This window comes from Polypterus senegalus, chromosome 4 (assembly GCF_016835505.1).
Source record: "Polypterus senegalus isolate Bchr_013 chromosome 4, ASM1683550v1, whole genome shotgun sequence".
Taxonomy (NCBI): domain Eukaryota; kingdom Metazoa; phylum Chordata; class Cladistia; order Polypteriformes; family Polypteridae; genus Polypterus; species Polypterus senegalus.
In genome coordinates this window covers 41517133-41535920 of record NC_053157.1, presented here as the reverse complement: position 1 = coordinate 41535920, position 18788 = coordinate 41517133, and the positions used below count along the sequence as shown (strand labels likewise).

The 18788-nt window shown below is 38.0% G+C and overlaps 1 protein-coding gene across 1 annotated transcript in view; it reads right to left on the bottom strand.

Annotated features, from left to right (window-relative positions):
* The window catches only part of spef2 (sperm flagellar 2), a 159825-nt gene extending 142028 nt beyond the window's left edge, over positions 1–17797 (bottom strand). Inside the window, exons 1-4 of the mRNA XM_039750519.1 lie at positions 17626–17797; positions 10655–10757; positions 8038–8290; positions 4940–5110 (exon numbers count right to left, since the gene is read on the bottom strand). Of these exons, the coding sequence (XP_039606453.1) occupies positions 4940–5110; positions 8038–8290; positions 10655–10757; positions 17626–17683 (585 nt within the window). The 5' untranslated portion in view covers positions 17684–17797. The remainder of the gene's footprint in view (positions 1–4939; positions 5111–8037; positions 8291–10654; positions 10758–17625) is intronic.
* Positions 17798–18788: the final 991 nt, after the last annotated feature.

Here is an 18788-nt window from a genome sequence, read left to right as displayed (position 1 = left end):
AAGGAGTAAGGCTGCAGCAGACTTCAGTTGTGCACATGCTACTGTCACCCAATGACTGTTAAAGCTAACAGCAAAATGCTGAGGAGTGCCAACCCAATGTCAAAGCTACCTCTTCATTCAGAATTTGTTCAAAGCAAGGCTAGGTGTACAGTTTGCATCATTCTGTTTTAAGCACTAAAAAAAGCAATTCATGAGCTTTGTGTGCTGCAGAAAGGTTGCTTCAGCTGTGCCAGTTACAATATGTGTGAAAATTACTTATTCTTATACCAAGCTTTTCAATGTTGTTAAAGTTATCGATACTTCACAAGAAAAAGTAGAAAGCTTATGAATAGACTAGATCAATTTTACCAAGATTTACCAAGATACCTATTAATTTAAAAATACAGGCAAGACATTAATAATGTTGCTGACAACAAGTACTGCTTGAAATTACTGACTTTTAATTTATTATGCACATATGACTGCAAAGCCCGATTTTCCATAACCATTTATTCAGCGTCCTAATGGTAATAAGCTTTGCTTATCCTTAATTAGTCATCTAGAAATGCTAATTGGTAAACCTTTATAGTTGCATTAATACCACTGAAATCTGTTATTCTCTTTAATAAAGAAAGTGAATTGTCTTTCCTTGAGGTGCAAGGTACTGGCATTCCTAAAGTTCGATTCCATGTTTAAAAATGACCTAAACAAAACAGCTTTTTAAAGAAACACATCAAGTCTATTGTGTTTTTATTTTTCCATGAGACAGATTTGCCAAGAAACTAAAAATTTCATACAAAGGTGGCTATTACTACCTTGAGAGAGGAGGGCAAACTAGACCTAACCAGGACACGAAAAGCAAGAGAAGGCCTACATGCACAAATGCATAAGAGGATAAGTACATCGAAGTCTGCAGTTTGAGAAAGAAACAGCTTACAGGTCCTTACTTAGCTTCTTCCTTACAGTGCATCCGGAAAGTATTCACAACGCATTACTCTTTCCACATTTTGTTTTTTTATGTTTCAGCCTTATTCCAAAATGGATTAAATTCATTTTTTTCCTCAGAATTCTACACACAACACCCCATAATGACAATGTGAAAAAAGTTTACTTGAGAATTTTGCAAATTTATTAAAAATAAAAAAATCTGAGAAATCACATGTACATAAGTATTCACAGCCTTTGCTCAATACTTTGTTGATGCACCTTTGGCAACAATTACAGCCTCAAGTCTTTTTGAATATGATGCCACAAGCTTGGCACACCTATCCATGGCCAGTTTTGCCTGTTCCTCTTTGCAGCACCTCTCAAGCTCCATCTGGTTGGATGGGAAGCGTCGGTGCACAGCCATTTTAAGATCTTTCCAGAGATGTTCAATCGGATTCAAGTCTGGGCTCTGGCTGGGCCACTCAAGGACATTCACAGAGTTGTCTTGAAGCCACTCCTTTGATATCTTGGCTGTGTGCTTAGGGTCGTTGTACTGCTAAAAGATGAACCGTTGCCCCAGCCTGAGGTCAAGAGTGCTCTGGAGCAGGTTTTCATCCAGGATGTCTCTGTACATTGCTGCAGTCATCTTTCCCTTTATTCTGACTAGTCTCCCAGTTCCTGCCACTGAAAAACATTCCCAAAGCATTATGCTGCCACCACCATGCTTCACTGTAGGGATGGTATTGGCCTGGTGATGAGCGGTGCCTGGTTTCCTCCAAACGTGACGCCTGGCATTCACACCAAAGAGTTCAATCTTTGTCTCATCAGACCAGAGAATTTTGTTGGTCTGAGAGTCCTTCAGGTGCCTTTTGGCAAACTCCAGGTGGGCTGCCATGTGCCTTTTACTAAGGAGTGGCTTCCGTCTGGCCACTCTACCATACAGACCTGATTTGTGGATTGCTGCAGAGATGGTTGTCCTTCTGGAAGGTTCTCCTCTCTCCACTCTGGAGCTCTGACAGAGTGACCATCGGGTTCTTGGTCACCTCCCTGACTAAGGCCCTTCTTCCCCGATCTCTTAGTTTAGATCGCCGGCCAGCTCTAGGAAGAGTCCTGGTGGTTTCAAACTTCTTCCACTTACGGATGCTGGAAGCCACTGTGCTCATTGGGACCTTCAAAGCAGCAGAAATTTTTCTGTAACCTTCCCCAGATTTGTGCCTCGAGACAATCCTGTCTCGGAGGTCCTCTGACTTCATGCTTGGTTTGTGCTCTGACATGAACTGTCAACTGTGGCACCTTATATAGACAGGTGTGTGCCTTTCCAAATCATGTCCAATCAACTGAATGTACCACAGGTGGACTCCAATTAAGCTGCAGAAACATCTCAAGGATGATCAGGGGAAACAGGATGCACCTGAGCTCAATGTTGAGCTTCATGGCAAAGGCTGTGAATACTTATGTACATGTGCTTTCTCAATTATTGTATTTTTAATAAATTTGCAAAAACCTCAAGTAAACTTTTTTCACGTTGTCATGATGGGGTGTTTTGTGTAGAATTCTGAGGAAAAAAATTAATTTAATCCATTTTGGAATAAGGCTGTAACATAACAAAATGTGGAAAAAGTGATACGCTGTGAATACTTTCCGGATGCACTGTAAATGCACACCAAATACCATCTGCAACAGAGAAACAATGACTCCTGGATGCTAACCATGATACATTGTTCCTGTCATTTGTCATCAAATGTCTATGTTCTTTTGCCCATTTTTACTTTTTTATTTGCCAGTTTCAGATAGTTTTTTCTTTGAAACTCTGCCACTAAAGCCAACAACCCAGAATCATCTATTAAAATGTTGCAGATGACAGAGGAGGCTTCTTCTCTTTGCCCACCTCTTTCCATTGTAGATAACCATCAGCCGATAAATAAAGATGTGCAGAACAACCTGATAGCCTCAGACCTGGGCAGAAATAGCAATGTACAGTATTTGAATAGAAAGAAGTAACTGAAAACATTGGGATTACAAAATGTTTCATATGTTAACTCCGTAGTGGTTTTACTATTAGTTGCAACAAACTGGCCAGGAACAAGCGCAGGGTTTAATTTAATTAAAATTGAAGAAAATATTTTCTTAAATAGTTACTGAGTTCAGAGTCTGGTGAGTTTGAAATACAGTAGATCACCTTATGCATCTTTTTTTCTGAGGAAAATAAAAAGTTTTGAATACAAGAAATTGTTGATGATTTCTCAGTATCCCATTAGTACAGGTCTGGGTTCGTTGTGTGTAGGGTTTTTAATATTTTCACTGCAGTTTTTATTATGACTAATAGTTAGTTTGAAGTGAACTGATTTGATCTATTTTAATTTGTGGCATTGTTATTGTCATTTTTGTTATTTCAGATTGTTATTACTTTTGAAGAGTGTTGCTGTGTGGTTCATAGCTACCACACCATGTTAAACCATCACATTCAACTAATTGTGTTTGATTTTTGTAACCAAAAGAAGATACATTCACACTGCATCGCTCCTTCTGTTTTTCAACTCGTAACTGTCATGAAATAGGAGCTCCAACGCATGTAGTCTCAAACACTTCCAATAATGTCCAATCACGATGAAACTCCAGCTAGTAATAAGGGCAAGCACTGAATCTTTATAAAATAAAACATGTATTCGTCACAAGATGGTATTTCAATCACAATGAATCTTCATGGAGCACAAAGGCAAAATGGAATTGCCTGTAACAAAGGCAATCAAAGTCAAAAAATCCCAATACAGAAAGAATCCTGATAGAGCGGTTTAAAACACAAATATACAAAAGCACAGCAAAACATAAATAACTCACCGACTTCAGAGCGCATTTACAATGAACTGTCAGGAACTGTGGGAGACCCTCTGGATTTATAGGGGAAAGGGCAGTTTCTAGCGGTGATTATCAGGTGGCCCCACATCTTGGTGGACCTCCCACAAAACACACAGAACATAACAAAAGCAGCTGATATGCATAGACAAACAAAAAATAAGAATGATGCACATAATCACCATAAAACTATTACAATTAAAATAAAGAAACATACAAAATAACTTTAAACCTCAGTTGGGAGGGGACCCTGGTTGAGACAAGACTATATGTGACACAAATTAGAATTTTTTGTAAAACTAATTAGGAAAAAAAAACATATGAAATCAAAACTTTTCAGAAAGGATTTACATTACTCTCACAACAACTGTTTTGCATCCACGCCCACACCAGTCCTGTCTCCTGTCCTTTGGGCCACTTGTTTTTATATACAGAACACTGGCAATAATAAATATGCACAAATAAACAGCCCTGATTTTTTTGCTTCCTGATTCTCCTCCTTGCCATCACAAGCTTATGAATTAATAAATGTTCAGCACTGGAGTAAAGCAGCAACCAGATCTGTCTGAAAAAATGTATTTATTCATTTTGCGCATGTAGGGTATGCTCAGGGTAAACATCCATACTCATATCAGATTTGGATCAGTCGCAAAATTAGCTTGAGCAGTCAAAAAAAAATCAGATATAAGGCACAAATCAGGATAAAGTCACTTTCAGTGGCAGAGTGAATGTAGACTGTCTTATGTTCAACAACAGTCTCTAAAAAAAACATTATATGTGAGAAAATGCCAAATATGGGAACATTAAATTGAAGCTCCATTGTAAATACCTTTTTTTAGGGAGGAGACCCCCTCCTAGGGTTATTTAAGGGGGTGGGGGGGCAAAAAATGTGTGCTTCGCTAGTGGACTTTACTGTTTTTGTGCTTATTCAGTATGGAGTATTTTCCTGCTAGATTCAAAATTTTACATTGGGTATGTCAGTGCTGATCACATCAGATTTTTTACATTTGGAGTAGACTGTGAGTTCAAGATGAGGATTAAATTGGTAGTTTTGTGGTTTAATTACTTTATTAACAAAGCAGACAGAGAGTTAGAATAAAGTAATTGCATTCACATCAACCTTTTCTGCTTTATTTGCAATTAATAGAGCGTAAGCCAGAGTAAAAATACATCGTCTTACCTTCTCTATGTCTTGTAATCGTAATTCTTCCTGAAGTTTTTTCATTTTTTTAATCTCTTCATAATGAACCTGGATAGCCTTTTCCTCAATGCCTTTCCCAATTGCCTTAAATCTCTCTGATACTTCTTGAAGCTTGAGATCCGTTTCTCGAGGAACAATAGTTTTCAGACGCTAATTAAAAAAAAATTTATTTGGTTAGGTCTTTAAGCATTGTGCATTTTAATAAAAGTAAATTCTAGCTTGTCATTTTTTAAAAAAGTAAACCAAGGCTAACATTATGGCATGGTAATTTGTAACACTGCCTCGTGCTAAGCCTTTGCCCACATGTGTTTGCCGTTGAATGTGCATGTTATGTTAATTGATCACTTTTAGTAGACTTTGTATGACTATATGACTTGCTATATCCAAACCACTTCACTCTGCTTTTCCTTATCACATAACAGGAATTTCTCTCACAATTATACTTATCTGTCTTTTGTCTGCACATCACTCATTTCTAACTTTGTTTTTTATTTCATTGCTATTACCTGTACCTTACTCACATATACCATAAACTAATCACACAGCATGCTTAAACCTCTCATTTCAATGCCAGATAATTGCCTTTTCAAAGAGAGATTGACTCTTTTAAGTCGAGTACAGCTTTTCATAAGTGTGTGCTTCCTATGGCAACTGTATGCTGTGTATGGAGTCCATCAGGAACACAGAAAATTCAAAATACCTTAGTACCCCAAAAGTGGACTTTTATTTAACCATCATAAAAGTTCACAATAGGAGTAATCATCAAAATGGCAGAGGTCAGAGAAGAAATTTTGGAAAAAGAGTGACCAGGAAATGATGAGAGCAAAAAGGTCAAGCAACATCACTTCATTTCTGGAGAAGATTCTATGCACAAATACAACACTAAACACTCATTTCCCATTAAAGCGCGAGGACCGTGCTTATGCAGCTACAGAAACGTGAAATAACTTTTGGTTTGGGGTTCTGTACAACATAAAAAGTAATTTCTTCATGATGGAGATGCCCAGCTTCAAAATTAACTTGGAAGGTTAGGTACTCAAATATATCCCCTACCAATTGGTGCCCAATCAAACATAATTAATTTGCACTTACTTCCAGAAAACTCTGTGCCAGAAAATCAACAAGAAAGACTCATTCCCACAGTGTGGTGCTTTTGAATTAAAGTTCCACCGCTCCCCCTCATTCATTGGTCAAGAATCCTCTAAACAATTCAAAAACACTTGTTGTGGGAATGAGTCTATCATGTTTATTTATTAGTTTTCCAGAAGTAAGTAAATGATACTATTTTAGCAAAAAATGCACGTGTTTTCCACATACTAAGAATGCTAAGGGATACTGGACATGTAGAATATGCAAAACATGTTACGTGAGATTTTTTTTTCTCCCCATGGATTTTTTCATATCTTCATATCATTGTTCAGAGTTGGTCACCATTGGATTCTACCCAGTTTAAATTTTTAGGTTCTTTCTCCACAAAAACATGAGTTTAAAAGTTTTCCTTGCCACCACTTCAAATTGTATGGGGTAAGTAACATATACAAAATATAATTTTTGTGTGGAATATTCCTTTAAATAATGGATGATTCACAAAAATAATAAAACACAAATGAAGGTCTACACTGAGATTAAAAAGACATGATCTATAAAAGTGTCAGAGGCAGTGTATAGTTCCTTCAGGGAAACATAGAAACACAAACCATAATAAATAAGATAGATATTCTTCCTCTTTATTTCTACTTTGGAGGTAGACTGGAAATAAAATTAACAAATAAATAAATGCATGGCATTTCGGAAGCAAGCAAAATATGCTAAACACAAGAAGACAATCTTTTGTGGTCTTGTCTTTTCAACAAATCAAATTTTCCTATAAAAATGGACTCTAAAGATACCAGCTAATTAATTCCTGAGTGTATTTCATTTAACAATGCCTGCTTATGACAGGTTTCAACACACACAACAACCACAGGATGACACTTTTGATAAAAAAGGAGCAACAAATCTCATTTAAATTAAGACTTAAAAAAACATAACACTAGACTGAGGGCTACAGTACCTTGGTTCCTCTATTAGTCAGTTACTGATATATAACAAGACCTTAATAAATGCTTTGTTGGTCTTAAAGTACCAAGGATCTCAATTTACAACAGGACTACCTACAGTACATCCTTAAGTCACTTACTACTCTCTAACAAGGCCTCAACAAAATTTTCTTTGTGTCAGATAGCACCTAACGACTAAAGCCATTATTCTTAAGTGCTGCCAAAAAACAAACCCCGTACAGTCCTTGAAGCCAGGCCTTTCGTTTTTTGCTTATATCCAATGACTTAATAAACTAAATTCAGTAATACAACTTTTAATTCTCTGAGCTACTCAAAAGCAAGTTAAAACCTGTAGCTCCCCCTGTTGGTTCCTCTTCTAACTAGAATTATGCACATTAAAATATAAACTGTATTCATAAAGACACAATACAGATTCCTTTCAAGCAGTCTTTTCAGGAAGTAGATTACGCTGGGATAAATTAACAAGTACTGTGGCAGAGTCAAACTTTACAGACTCATTGTTATTTTGAAAAAAATAGGTGGATAGGACCTGCAAACCTTGTAAACCTGAATATCCGGTTCTTCACAAAATTGTTCTTCATTAATGTTCTAATTCAACAAATGATTTCAGAATTACATATTTAAGAATCTTCCTAAATTTTTGTCTTATACATTTAATAAAGTATCTATCTATCTATCTATCTATCTATCTAAATGCCTATTGTATCTAAGTATCTGTGATAGTGCAAAAGTAAACACAATTATGACAGCTTTGCCCAGGTCTATGTGGAGCACAGAAACACTTTCATTGTCTCGTAAAACTTAAGCAGTCATCACATATTTTTGTTTTAAAAAGCTATGCCCAAAATGTATAGTCATGTATGACAACTAAACATTTACTGAAAATTTTCTTTTATTTCTTGTTTACTTTCTAAAGGACTTCATCATGATTTCTGCCTAATGTAAATAAAGACTGATTATAAGAGTGACTGATCAAAATGATTGTTGACAGAGTAAACGATCCATCAGTAACTGTACCTCTTTATAGATTTCACTTCCTATAGCCTGAAGCTTTGCTGGTGCTGCAGGACGCATAGTTTCCATCGCAATTCCAGTCAATCCGGCTTTTTTTTTCTTTTGGAGTGCAATAAAAAGTTGATAAAGAAGCCTTGCTGCTATTCCACGTTGCTCTTTCATTATCGCTTCGGCAATATTTAAATCAAATGGAATTCCCAGTAAATGCAATGTTGGCTCTATGCGTGTAAAATTATTAAGCTTAGAGTCAGGCATCCTGCAAAAATAAAAAATTAGGATTATGTTGATAATAGGTTTATTTAAGTATTCTGTGATGCAGCTTAATTAAAAATGTACATCTACAGTATATATATATATATATATATACTGCTCACAAAAATTAAAGGAACACTTTAAAGAAAAACATTAGATACATCAGATCTCAATATGAAGTTGAATATCTATACAAATAACGACAGGGCAATGTCTTAGGAACAAAAGGATGCCAAGTCTTTTAATGGAAATAAAAGTTTTCTGCCTACAGAGGGCTCAATTGTGTAGACACCCTAAAATCAGAGTGAAATGAAGATGTGGCAGGCTAGTCCGTTTTTCAAAAACTTAATTTCTGCTCCTCAAAATGCTTTTCAGTATCTTGTGTGGCCCCCACGAGCTTGTATGCATGCTTGACAACATCGGGGCATGCTCCTAATGAGACGACGGATGGTGTCTTGTGGCATTTCCTCCCAGATCTGTATGAGGGCATCCCTGAGCTGTTGTACAGTCTGAGGAGCAACCTGGCGGCGCCTAATGGACCGAAACATAATGTCCCACAGATGTTCTATTGGGTTTAAGTCAGGGGATCGTGAAGGCCATTCAATTGTTTCAATTCCTTCATCCTCCAGGTACTGCCTGCATACTCTTGCCACATGAGGCCGGGCATTGTTGTGCATTAGGAGGAAACCAGGACCTACTGCACCAGCGTAGGGTCTGACAATGGGTTCAAGGATTTCATCTCGATACCTTATGGCAGTCAGAGCACCATTTCCTACGCAGTAGATGTCTGTGCGTCCCTCCATGGATATGCCTCCCCAGACCATCACTGACCCACCACCAAACCTGTCATGTTGAACGCGTTGCAGGCAGCATATCGTTCTCCTTGTCTTCTCCAGACTCTTTCACGCCTATCACAGCTGCTCAGGGTGAACCTGCTCTCGTCTGTAAAAGTACAGGGCCAGTGGCGGACTTGCCAATTCTGGTGTTCTTGAGCAAATGCCAGTCGAGCTCCACGGTGCTGGGCAGTGAGCACAGGGCCCACTACAGGACGTCGGGCCCTCAGGCCATCTTCATGAAGTCTGTTCCTGATTGTTTGGGTAGAGACATTCACACCAGTGGCCCCCTGGAGGTCATTCTGTAGGGCATGAGCAGTGCTCAGCCTGTTCCGCGTGCACAAAGGAGCAGGTATCGGTCCTGCTGATGGGTTGAGGACCTTCTACGGCCCTGTCTAGCTCTCCGAGAATAACAGCCAGTCTCCTGAAATCTCCTCCATGTTCTGGAGATTGTGCTGGGAGACACATTAAACCTTCTTGCTGCAGCACGTGTGGATGTGCCATCCTGGAGAAGTTGGACAACCTGTGCAACTTCTGTAGGGTTAAGGAATCGCCTCATACTGCCAGTAGAGATGATTACTCAAGCCAAAACTAGCACGAGTGGAAAACCAGCCAAAAAAGATCAAGAGGGAGAAACTTGAAATGACCTCCACATGTAAAACCAGTCCTGTTTTGAGGGTTTTCTAATTGTTGCCACTTTAGTGCACCTGTCGTTAAGTCCATGAACACCAATACAGCTGAAAGTGATTAACAATGACCTCAGCTGCTTAACCAACCAGAAAATTATCAGACAGGTTTAATTGATTTCATGCCAGGCCCAATAAAAAAAGTGTTCCTTTAATTTTTGTGAGCAGTGTATATACAAATCTATACAATTACACCTACACTATGTATATCTAAATATACAGTATGTTATTATAAAATATTGTATTCTTCATATTTGTATATACACGTATAACTTATGTATACATACATTGCTCTATAATTGTACTTAAAACATACAAAGTTTTCACATGTGTATATATGAGCCCAATGCTGTATATATACACACACATACTGGAGGTTTCTGGGGGGTTTTCCCACAACATTTTAGGAAATGAGAGCAGTGAACAAGTGCTATGGAAAAAGGGATAAGTAGTACATCAGATAACCAGATACAAATTTCACTGTACTTTGTTGTAGTCTTGTCTCTGCTTCCTGGAAAAAAATGTTAAATAGTTTGTTTATCTCCTTCAGATTCCTCTTACTAGGGGTAAGGAGTGTTTTCTATGAAATAAAATGGAGTTATATTATTTAACACATTCTTATTTATCATGGTGCTACACAGTGGCGACATGTTGCATGTTGGTGAGCCTTGATGATATAAGTACAAATTTCACTGTGACAATATTACTGTATTACTGTACTATATACAGCATATATACAGAATATTATTTAAGGTGGTGTAGTGGGCAATGTCATGGGTTTGAATCCAATGCCTGATTGCTGTCGGTGTCATGTATTTTACACACGTATTTAAAATTTTAATTGCTTACCTGCTGATTGAAAACTGATCAAAGTCAGATTGGAGCTCATATTTGTGAAGTATCTCTCCAATCAGGTAGCCTGTTGAAAAATCTTTGGTAAACGAGTTTGATTCTATAAATAAAAAAAAAACAGAAATGTTTACATTGATTATACAAATGAGTCCAAAATATATGTAAAAATATCCCTTATATTTTGGGATGTATGAACCTGCACAGACATGAGGACAGTGTGAACTTCACATAGACGACAACCACATGCAAGATTGATGTTCAAGATGCCAAATGCATTGGGCAGTATTACTAACCACTTCACATTTTGCTGGACTACAAAAAATGACATTAGCAGTAACATTTCTAGCAACAGAGAACTTTAAAATAAAACAAAATTTCTTTCCTCTCGTCAAATATGCTGACTGTTGCTTTTGTGCAAGATAAAGTGAGAAGCTTCACCTGAGCTCACTTATTCCCATCGCATTGTTGTAAATAATTCAATGGAGCAGAATAAAATAAAAACTCATCCCATTACAATATATGAAAATCACTTCAAGGTAATATCATATGTTAATAATGTTTAATTTATACATTTCTTTAGCCAAACATATTCTGTCATCCAAAATATTTGCAAAACTTGTGAGACAATATTTATCTTAAGTGCAGTTCAATGTGAGTGTTTCAGGAAGGCCGCTGTGGCTGCAGCATTTCATTCTGTCCACTTTCTTTGTTAGTAACCAGTTACTGCTGCTAATTCAATATAATATGTATGCCTTAATTGTGACAGACTTGCTTAATTGTTTATTTTCCTTAACTGGAAGTAATGCAAAGCAAGCCAACAGACGACCAACTAATGCAGGGATCTCAAACCATTTTCACTCCAGCCTATTTCCTATTTAGCTTAGCTTTAGTGTTCTCATTCTACAACACCAGTCATTTCCACAAATGATTTTCCATTTTCTAGGATCACCATATAAATATTTTGTGGACCAGAGCAAATCAGTGTTATTTTTTCTTTTCATATACTGTTAATTTTTGAGACAATTATTGTATCAAAGGCACATTTACAAGTGTGATCTATGCTATTCCTCGTTTTGCATGTCATTATTGAGTGGCTACTCATTAAATAAGAAAATGAAACAATTAAAATAGCAGTTAATTAAGACTAAAGCAAACATAGTAGGTGCCAATTATTATTAGCAATTGGTTAATATAGGAGAAAGTGTCTGGAAAAAAAACCTGCAGGCAGTGCAGCCCTCCAGGAAATGAGTTAGACGTCCATGTTAGAGACGTTTCAATCAACCGCTCTCAGGCGGCATGATGACATTTGCCAAGATCAAAATTAAATAAAGAAACAAACAAAAAATAGCACTTCCCAAAAAAACAGGGACACAGAATTAGGAGGTAGGTGTACAATACAACTATAAAGGCAGCAGCCTTATTTGGCCTGCTGCAGCTTTTTGTTTGATTTTTTCATAGACCAAAATGAAATTTTAAAATGTCAAATTGTATTTAACTGTGTCACTGTTTTAATATAATTACACAAAATATAGTATTACAGAAATTAGCAAAAATATGCAAAATCATTTAAAAAATTAATTTAAAACACTGCAAATAAATCATGCTTAAGGGCCAAATGCTCAATTATAAATAAGAAAAACTTGAAGAGTTCATTTAAGCATGTAAATAACAAAGCATAACATTCCCAGCCTGCTTAATCCAATTCAGAATCATGGAAGGTGGAGCTCATCCGAACTGCACTGGATGCAGGGCATGGATCAACTCTGTAAAGGGTGGCACACCAGTGTGTATGCCCCTTAGAACTGACAACTTACCTCACTTAGGCAGAAGAAAACAAAAAACAGACATGAGGATGATGTGTTAACTTTATATGGACAAAAAACAGGCTCAAGAGTCGTGTACAGGAAGCCAGTTCCATGTGGTAAAATTGCAAACCACTGGCTGACTTTCCAGAAAATGTGTAAATAAATAAACTTAAAAGCATATAAAATCACTCATTCATATTCCATGTGTCTTTTAGCTAAATAATTAAAGGTAATTGTAATAGTCATGTACAAGAGCCCTAATGCAAAGTAAATAAATAAATAAATAACAATCCTCTGCAATACAAACAGTTGAGAAATACAAACGGCCAGCAAATTTTAAAAGGATGAAGAAGAAATAGAGTCTTATCAAACTTAACTGGCTCATTGTTTGTAGGCATCATGGTGAAATAGTGGGCAGCACCAACACATCACAAAGGCTTGCACCCCAGTTCGGTCTCCCACTTGGACAACCTTCATGTATTTATAATATGATGAAACACTAAGGTCTGTGTGTGTCAACTGTCCCTTAGAATGGTACGATTGGTCAGTTTGCCTGTTGTGTGATTGGTCAATTTGGCTTTGGTGATGCGATCGAAAGAGGAAGTACAAATGTGAGATACACAAGGAGCAAAAACAGCATTTGTGGCCTGATGAGAGAGTCACCTTGAGAGACAGGGAGTATAAACGTAGACACGAGACAAGAAAGGTGCCCTGAAAATAATGTCAAAATCTGACAAGTAGGCTTTATGAGAATGTGTCTGAGAAAGGGAGCACTGGTGAAGAGACATTCACACTCACAAATACAGAGGAAAGATGCTGAAGGTACATTTAGGGTGAGAGATAGCAAATACTTATTACTAATTATTGTATTACCTGTGTATTGTGGCTAATTTAATATAAATTTAACTTAACATGAATGTCTTTAAGGGAAGTGAAAAGAATGCATAATCAGCCAGAAGAAAACCCAGCACACAGAGGCAGAACATGACAGCTTCACATGGATAACAATCTAATAGAGAATGCTGTGCCTGTGATTCAGCAACTTTAAACAGCTGTGCCACCCTGCCATCCAACAATAAAGCTACAACAATGACAAGAGTCCGTTTTCCCCTGCTTTTTCAAAATATGTTACAGTGTTGTTGTATTGTAATCTTTTTTCAGGATGCTGTTTTGTGCTGGGGTGGCATAAAGGCACAGAGTGCAGTACTGTTGCCTCCCAGATCCAGCTAGAGTCCTGCATTCAAATCCTAACCCAGGCAGTTTTGCACATGGAGCCGCACATTCTCCCCACGTCTGTAGGGTTTGTTCTCTGAGCATTCTGGCTGTCATACAACATCCCAAGAGACACGATGGCTATATCACTCTTAAAATCAATGGTTCTAAAATGGCATTTAACTGAGTTGTGTGGTTCCTCGGAGAACCACTGCTTAACCAAGAACAATTTAATTCAGCAAAGGGTCCTAAGTACATGTGTTCTTTGGATTCTGAAAAAGTTCTTAAAATGTGGAAAACACAAACTTTTAATGTATAATAGTAGGCAACCTGGCAGGATTCTGACAAATCAAGAAGACTTGGCTATGTTACAGTATGCAGCAACAGTCATTTTAAAATCAGGATCTCGTTGGTATTTCACAAATCGTTTACCATCTATTCATTATGGAGCTTGTTACAGATCTAAATAAATTAAGGTTGATCAAATTGATGGTTCCTTTGGGTTACCAAAAATGGTTTCCCTGAGGCATCACATTGTAAAGTCACTTTGGCATCTTTATTTTAAAGAGTGAAGTCTGACTAGATATTCTGGTTTGGCTCAAGGTGAGTGCAAGTGTGTGCATACGTGAATCTTGAAATGAACTGGCACCCTATCTGGGGCTGTGTTCTGCCTTGTGCCCAGTGCTACCAGAAAAAATTCCAGGCATCCTACAATCCCAATCTGGATTAAGTGGATTGAAGAATGATATATTTCATGCTTGCCCTGCCGTGGGCAGGCACCCTGCCCGGGGTTTGTTCCTGCCTTGCACTCTGTGTTGGCTGGGAATGGCTCCAGCAGACCCCCGTGACCTTGTGTTAGGATTCAGCGGGTTGGGAAAATGGTAATGGTATATTTTATGCTGTACAGGATAATTGTTTTCACCATTTTCTGTCAATTTACTAAGTAACTTCTTGCAGACTGAAGTTTTTAAGTCATGTTAGATTGTATCAAAAAGAATTGTTACAATACATTTGATGCTAGAGATTACATTAAAATAATATTGCACATTACAAACCCAACTGAGTGCTTAAAAAGTGTGTATCAAGCAATCAAGAGAAGGAGACTCATCTGCATGACAACACAGGCTGAAACCAATCTGTGACCAAGAAGTCACTACAGCATTACTTTGACATTCCAGGTTAGCATGGATTCAACGTACAAAGCATTAATTTTATTAAAAGGTTTCATAAATAAAAACTAACATGGATTGTTCTAGTTCTACTTTATTCCTGGTACTGGTGGAGCAACAGTGTGTCTATTGATTTATTTTACATTATTACAACAGTTGCTTAGTAAACCTCTGCTCGACACAGGCAGGTACAAAAATGTGCCAGTTCTACACTCAGTGAGCAAATTATTAGGCCCACTATACTAATACTCAGTAGAGCCTCTTTTCACTCTCAAAACAGCCTCAGTTCTTCATGGTATGGATTCCACAAGAAGTTGGAAACATTCCTTCGAGATTCTGGTCAATGTGGGCAGGACAGCATCACACAATTTCTGCAGATTTGTCTGCTGCACATTCATGTTGGGAATCCTCCATGCAATCACATGCACTAGGTGTCCTACTGGATTCAGATCTGGTGACTGAGAAGGCCACTAAAGAACAGTGAACTCATTGTCATGTTCGTGAAAACAGTTTGAGATGAGTTTGCTTTGTGACAGGATAAACTATTGTGCTAGAAGTGCCTACTACAAGATGGGTAAATCGTAGCTATAAGGGGATGCAAATGGTCAGCAACAATACTCAAATAGGCCATGGCAACAAGTGATGATTGATTGGTATTAACAGGCCCAAAGTATACCAAGAAAACATCCTCCAGACTACTACGCAAACATCATCAGCCTGGATGATTGACTATTGACATGCTGTTGGCACCAAACTTTGACCATACCATCTGTGGAGATTCAAAAAACCAGGTTACAGTCTTCAACTGTCCAGTTTTGGTGAGTCTGTGCCCACTGCAGCCTCAATGTTCTGTCCTTGGCTGACAGGAGCTGAACCTCACATGGTCCTTTGCTGTTGTAACCCATCTGCCTCAAGGTGTAATATGTTGTGCATTCTCAGATGCTTTTCTGCTCACCATAGTTGTACAGAGTGGTGATCTGAGTTACTGTATCCCTTCTGTCAACTCAAACTAGTCTGGCCTCTAGCTCTCCTCTGATGTCTATTATGAACAAGGCGTGTCCATCTGCAGAACTGTCGCTCACTGGATTTTTTTGTTTTTTTTGTTTGTTGCACCATTCCAAGTAAACTCTCTGTGTGAATCCCAAGAAATACTCAAACCAGCCTGTCACTGTGATCACATATTTTTCTCATTCTAGTGTTCGATGTGAACATTAACTGAAGCTCCTAGCCTGTATGATTTTAGGCTTTGCGCTGCTGCCCCTTTGCCTAATTAGATAATTGCATGGATAAGCAGGTGTGCAGTTGTTCTTTATAATATGCTCAATAAGTACAAGTATAATTATAGTACTGTAAATTAAACATATAACTTGCTTAAAAATTACATTTCAGGTAATATGTAATCTGCCAAATGAGCTAAGGTAATTAAAATAAAGTAATGTGGATGCTCATCGCCAACCAACAGAAAGAATATTAAAACTCCTAAAGATAGTTGCATCTTCAGATTTCTGTTAGTGCACAGCTGCCTGTGCTTACTTCTAAATTTGAAATGGTTAATCTGAATACAATACAACACACTGCTCTTAACATTTAAAGCTCTCCACAAGCTTGCTCCTATCTATCTTATTGATCTCCTACAGACTTACACTCCCTCTCGTTCCCTCAGATCCTCATCTGCAGGTTTACTTTCTGTACCACACATCAAACTCTGTTCAATGGGAGCCTGGGCATTCTCTCATAGTGCCCTTCAACTCTGGAATTCTCTTCTATCTCATATTCATCAGCAAGACTCAATAACATAGTTTAAAACTGCCCTCAAAGCCCATCTTTTCAAACTGGCATAGTAATTATGAGTTTTCCCATTGTTACAGCCAGATACCTTTGATGTTCGTTATAACCTCTGTACCCTTATTGTTACTTGATTTTATTGTCCTATTTGTTTTTATATTTTTATTAATGTTGTTTTATTTCATTGTAAGGTGACCTTGAGTGCTAAGAAAGGCGCCTATTAAATAAAATGTATAAATAAATATATAAATAATCCAATAACGATAATTATTATAAGGGGGAGGGGAATATTGTGAATACAGTATCCATATTCAAATTTTGAGTCAAAATAAACCATTTTATATAAAATTTATACCTTGGGGAAGAAACAAGGAAATAACATGCACCTATAACAGGGAAGGCATCCTTGCCGGGAAGCATCCCAAACATGGTCATCACCTTAATCGCAGTATGATATAGCTACGATATACATATTATCCATTAATATCTTTACCCACCTAAAAGAAAATACCTAGATTTGAAAAAACAATACAGAGTAAAGACATGGCCTCAGGTCATCGCGACCTCTTAAATAGTCTAAGAAAGTTTAATGATGGACGAATGAATGAGTTCATTAATTTTATTAATTCATTTTTGCAATACGAGGGCCCTGAAGTAAGCATACGGGGATCAAGAGACACAAGGCAGAAACCGCGGACCTCCCGATGGTAAAGTGGGCTTGACGTTCGACGTTCGTTTAATAACTTCACCTCAGTTCATAAAGTACAGACTTAAATTCAGTCAATACCGGGTAAGTAACTCTTTTAAATGGCACTGTAATAAACACGTAGGTGTTTCTTTGCGATTGTTATGTTATGTCATTCTCAAACAAATATTGGATACAGGTGTTGAGTAAAGTAAAGATAATGACAGTCTGTCAAAATTCTAAAACGCATTTCAAACAGTCGGCGGCGGCTGGGGTCCAAAATGAAGACTTTTGATATTTAACGAAACTCACCGACACGTTTCGAGAGTTGCAGCTCTCCGTTGAGCCACTGACAAAGTATATCCGACATTTTTCCAACGCGGGCTCCAGCTTCGACCTATAAAGTGTAAGAAGTTAAATCAACACAAAGCATTTGGAAGGGTCAGTTTTTGTAGCCCAAAAGCTTGAGGTTTTCCTCCGGCCTCCCTGTGAACACTTCAGGCTGAGCACGCAGACAGCGTCCCGTCGCTATGCCGACCACGCGCTTTGACAACTGTTTCCAAGGGGCGTGTCTAAAGCTGCCGGGCTGCGGAGCCTTGTTTAAAAAACAGATCTGTTTATGTGATCTGTCCTGGAAAAGAACAAGTGCCCATACGAAGATATCGGTTTATTTTATTTTTGTGATGCGTGGCAGGGCATGTAAACTAATCGTGTATCTTGGTCCTGTCTCGACGTCCTAAACTAATCTTTCTTATTAGGACTGATTGAATTTTGTTTAATCCTGGCTTACAGAATTCTACTGCTAAGCCAGAAAATTAGAAGAAGTGGTACCTGTAGTCTAGGAGACAGCTTGCCGCTTAGGTCACTGGTGATATACCACCAGCATGAGTTGTAATCTTCAAACGTCCCTTCCTCATCTATTACACTGCCTTCAAAATCCGGTCAGCGTCTGGCATTATATATTAGGCAAAGCTGAAAGTATATTGAATTGAAGTGAGTTTCCACCAAGATGAATATCCTGGAAAAAGACTCCGTTTATTTTCTGAACTTTGCATATTACAATTTGCGCTAAAACATACAATAATCAACAAGAATAAACGTCAAAAAAAAAGCCCTATTGGAATTATACATGAAACAAACAGCACCATCTACTGTCATGAACTAATACTAGGCAATATATCACATTCCTCCCCCTAGATAACATAACCCTTTTTGGGCGTCCAGTTCAACATTTGACAGGCCCTCGATTGGAGTAACTTCAGTGGGCGCCTCCTGAATCTGATCAGGTGTCATGGGATTGTTGGGGCGTGGCTGACAGTGTGTTATAATGCTCCTCATGATTTTCCAGGTTGCTCTCAATCTCCTGAGGCACTGAGTTAGTTACTTGCCCTCTAAGATGGTCGGTGTGTCTCATAATTTTTTGGCCATCATCAGTTTTAACCTCGTAAGCTACTGACTCCATAGCTCTCACTACC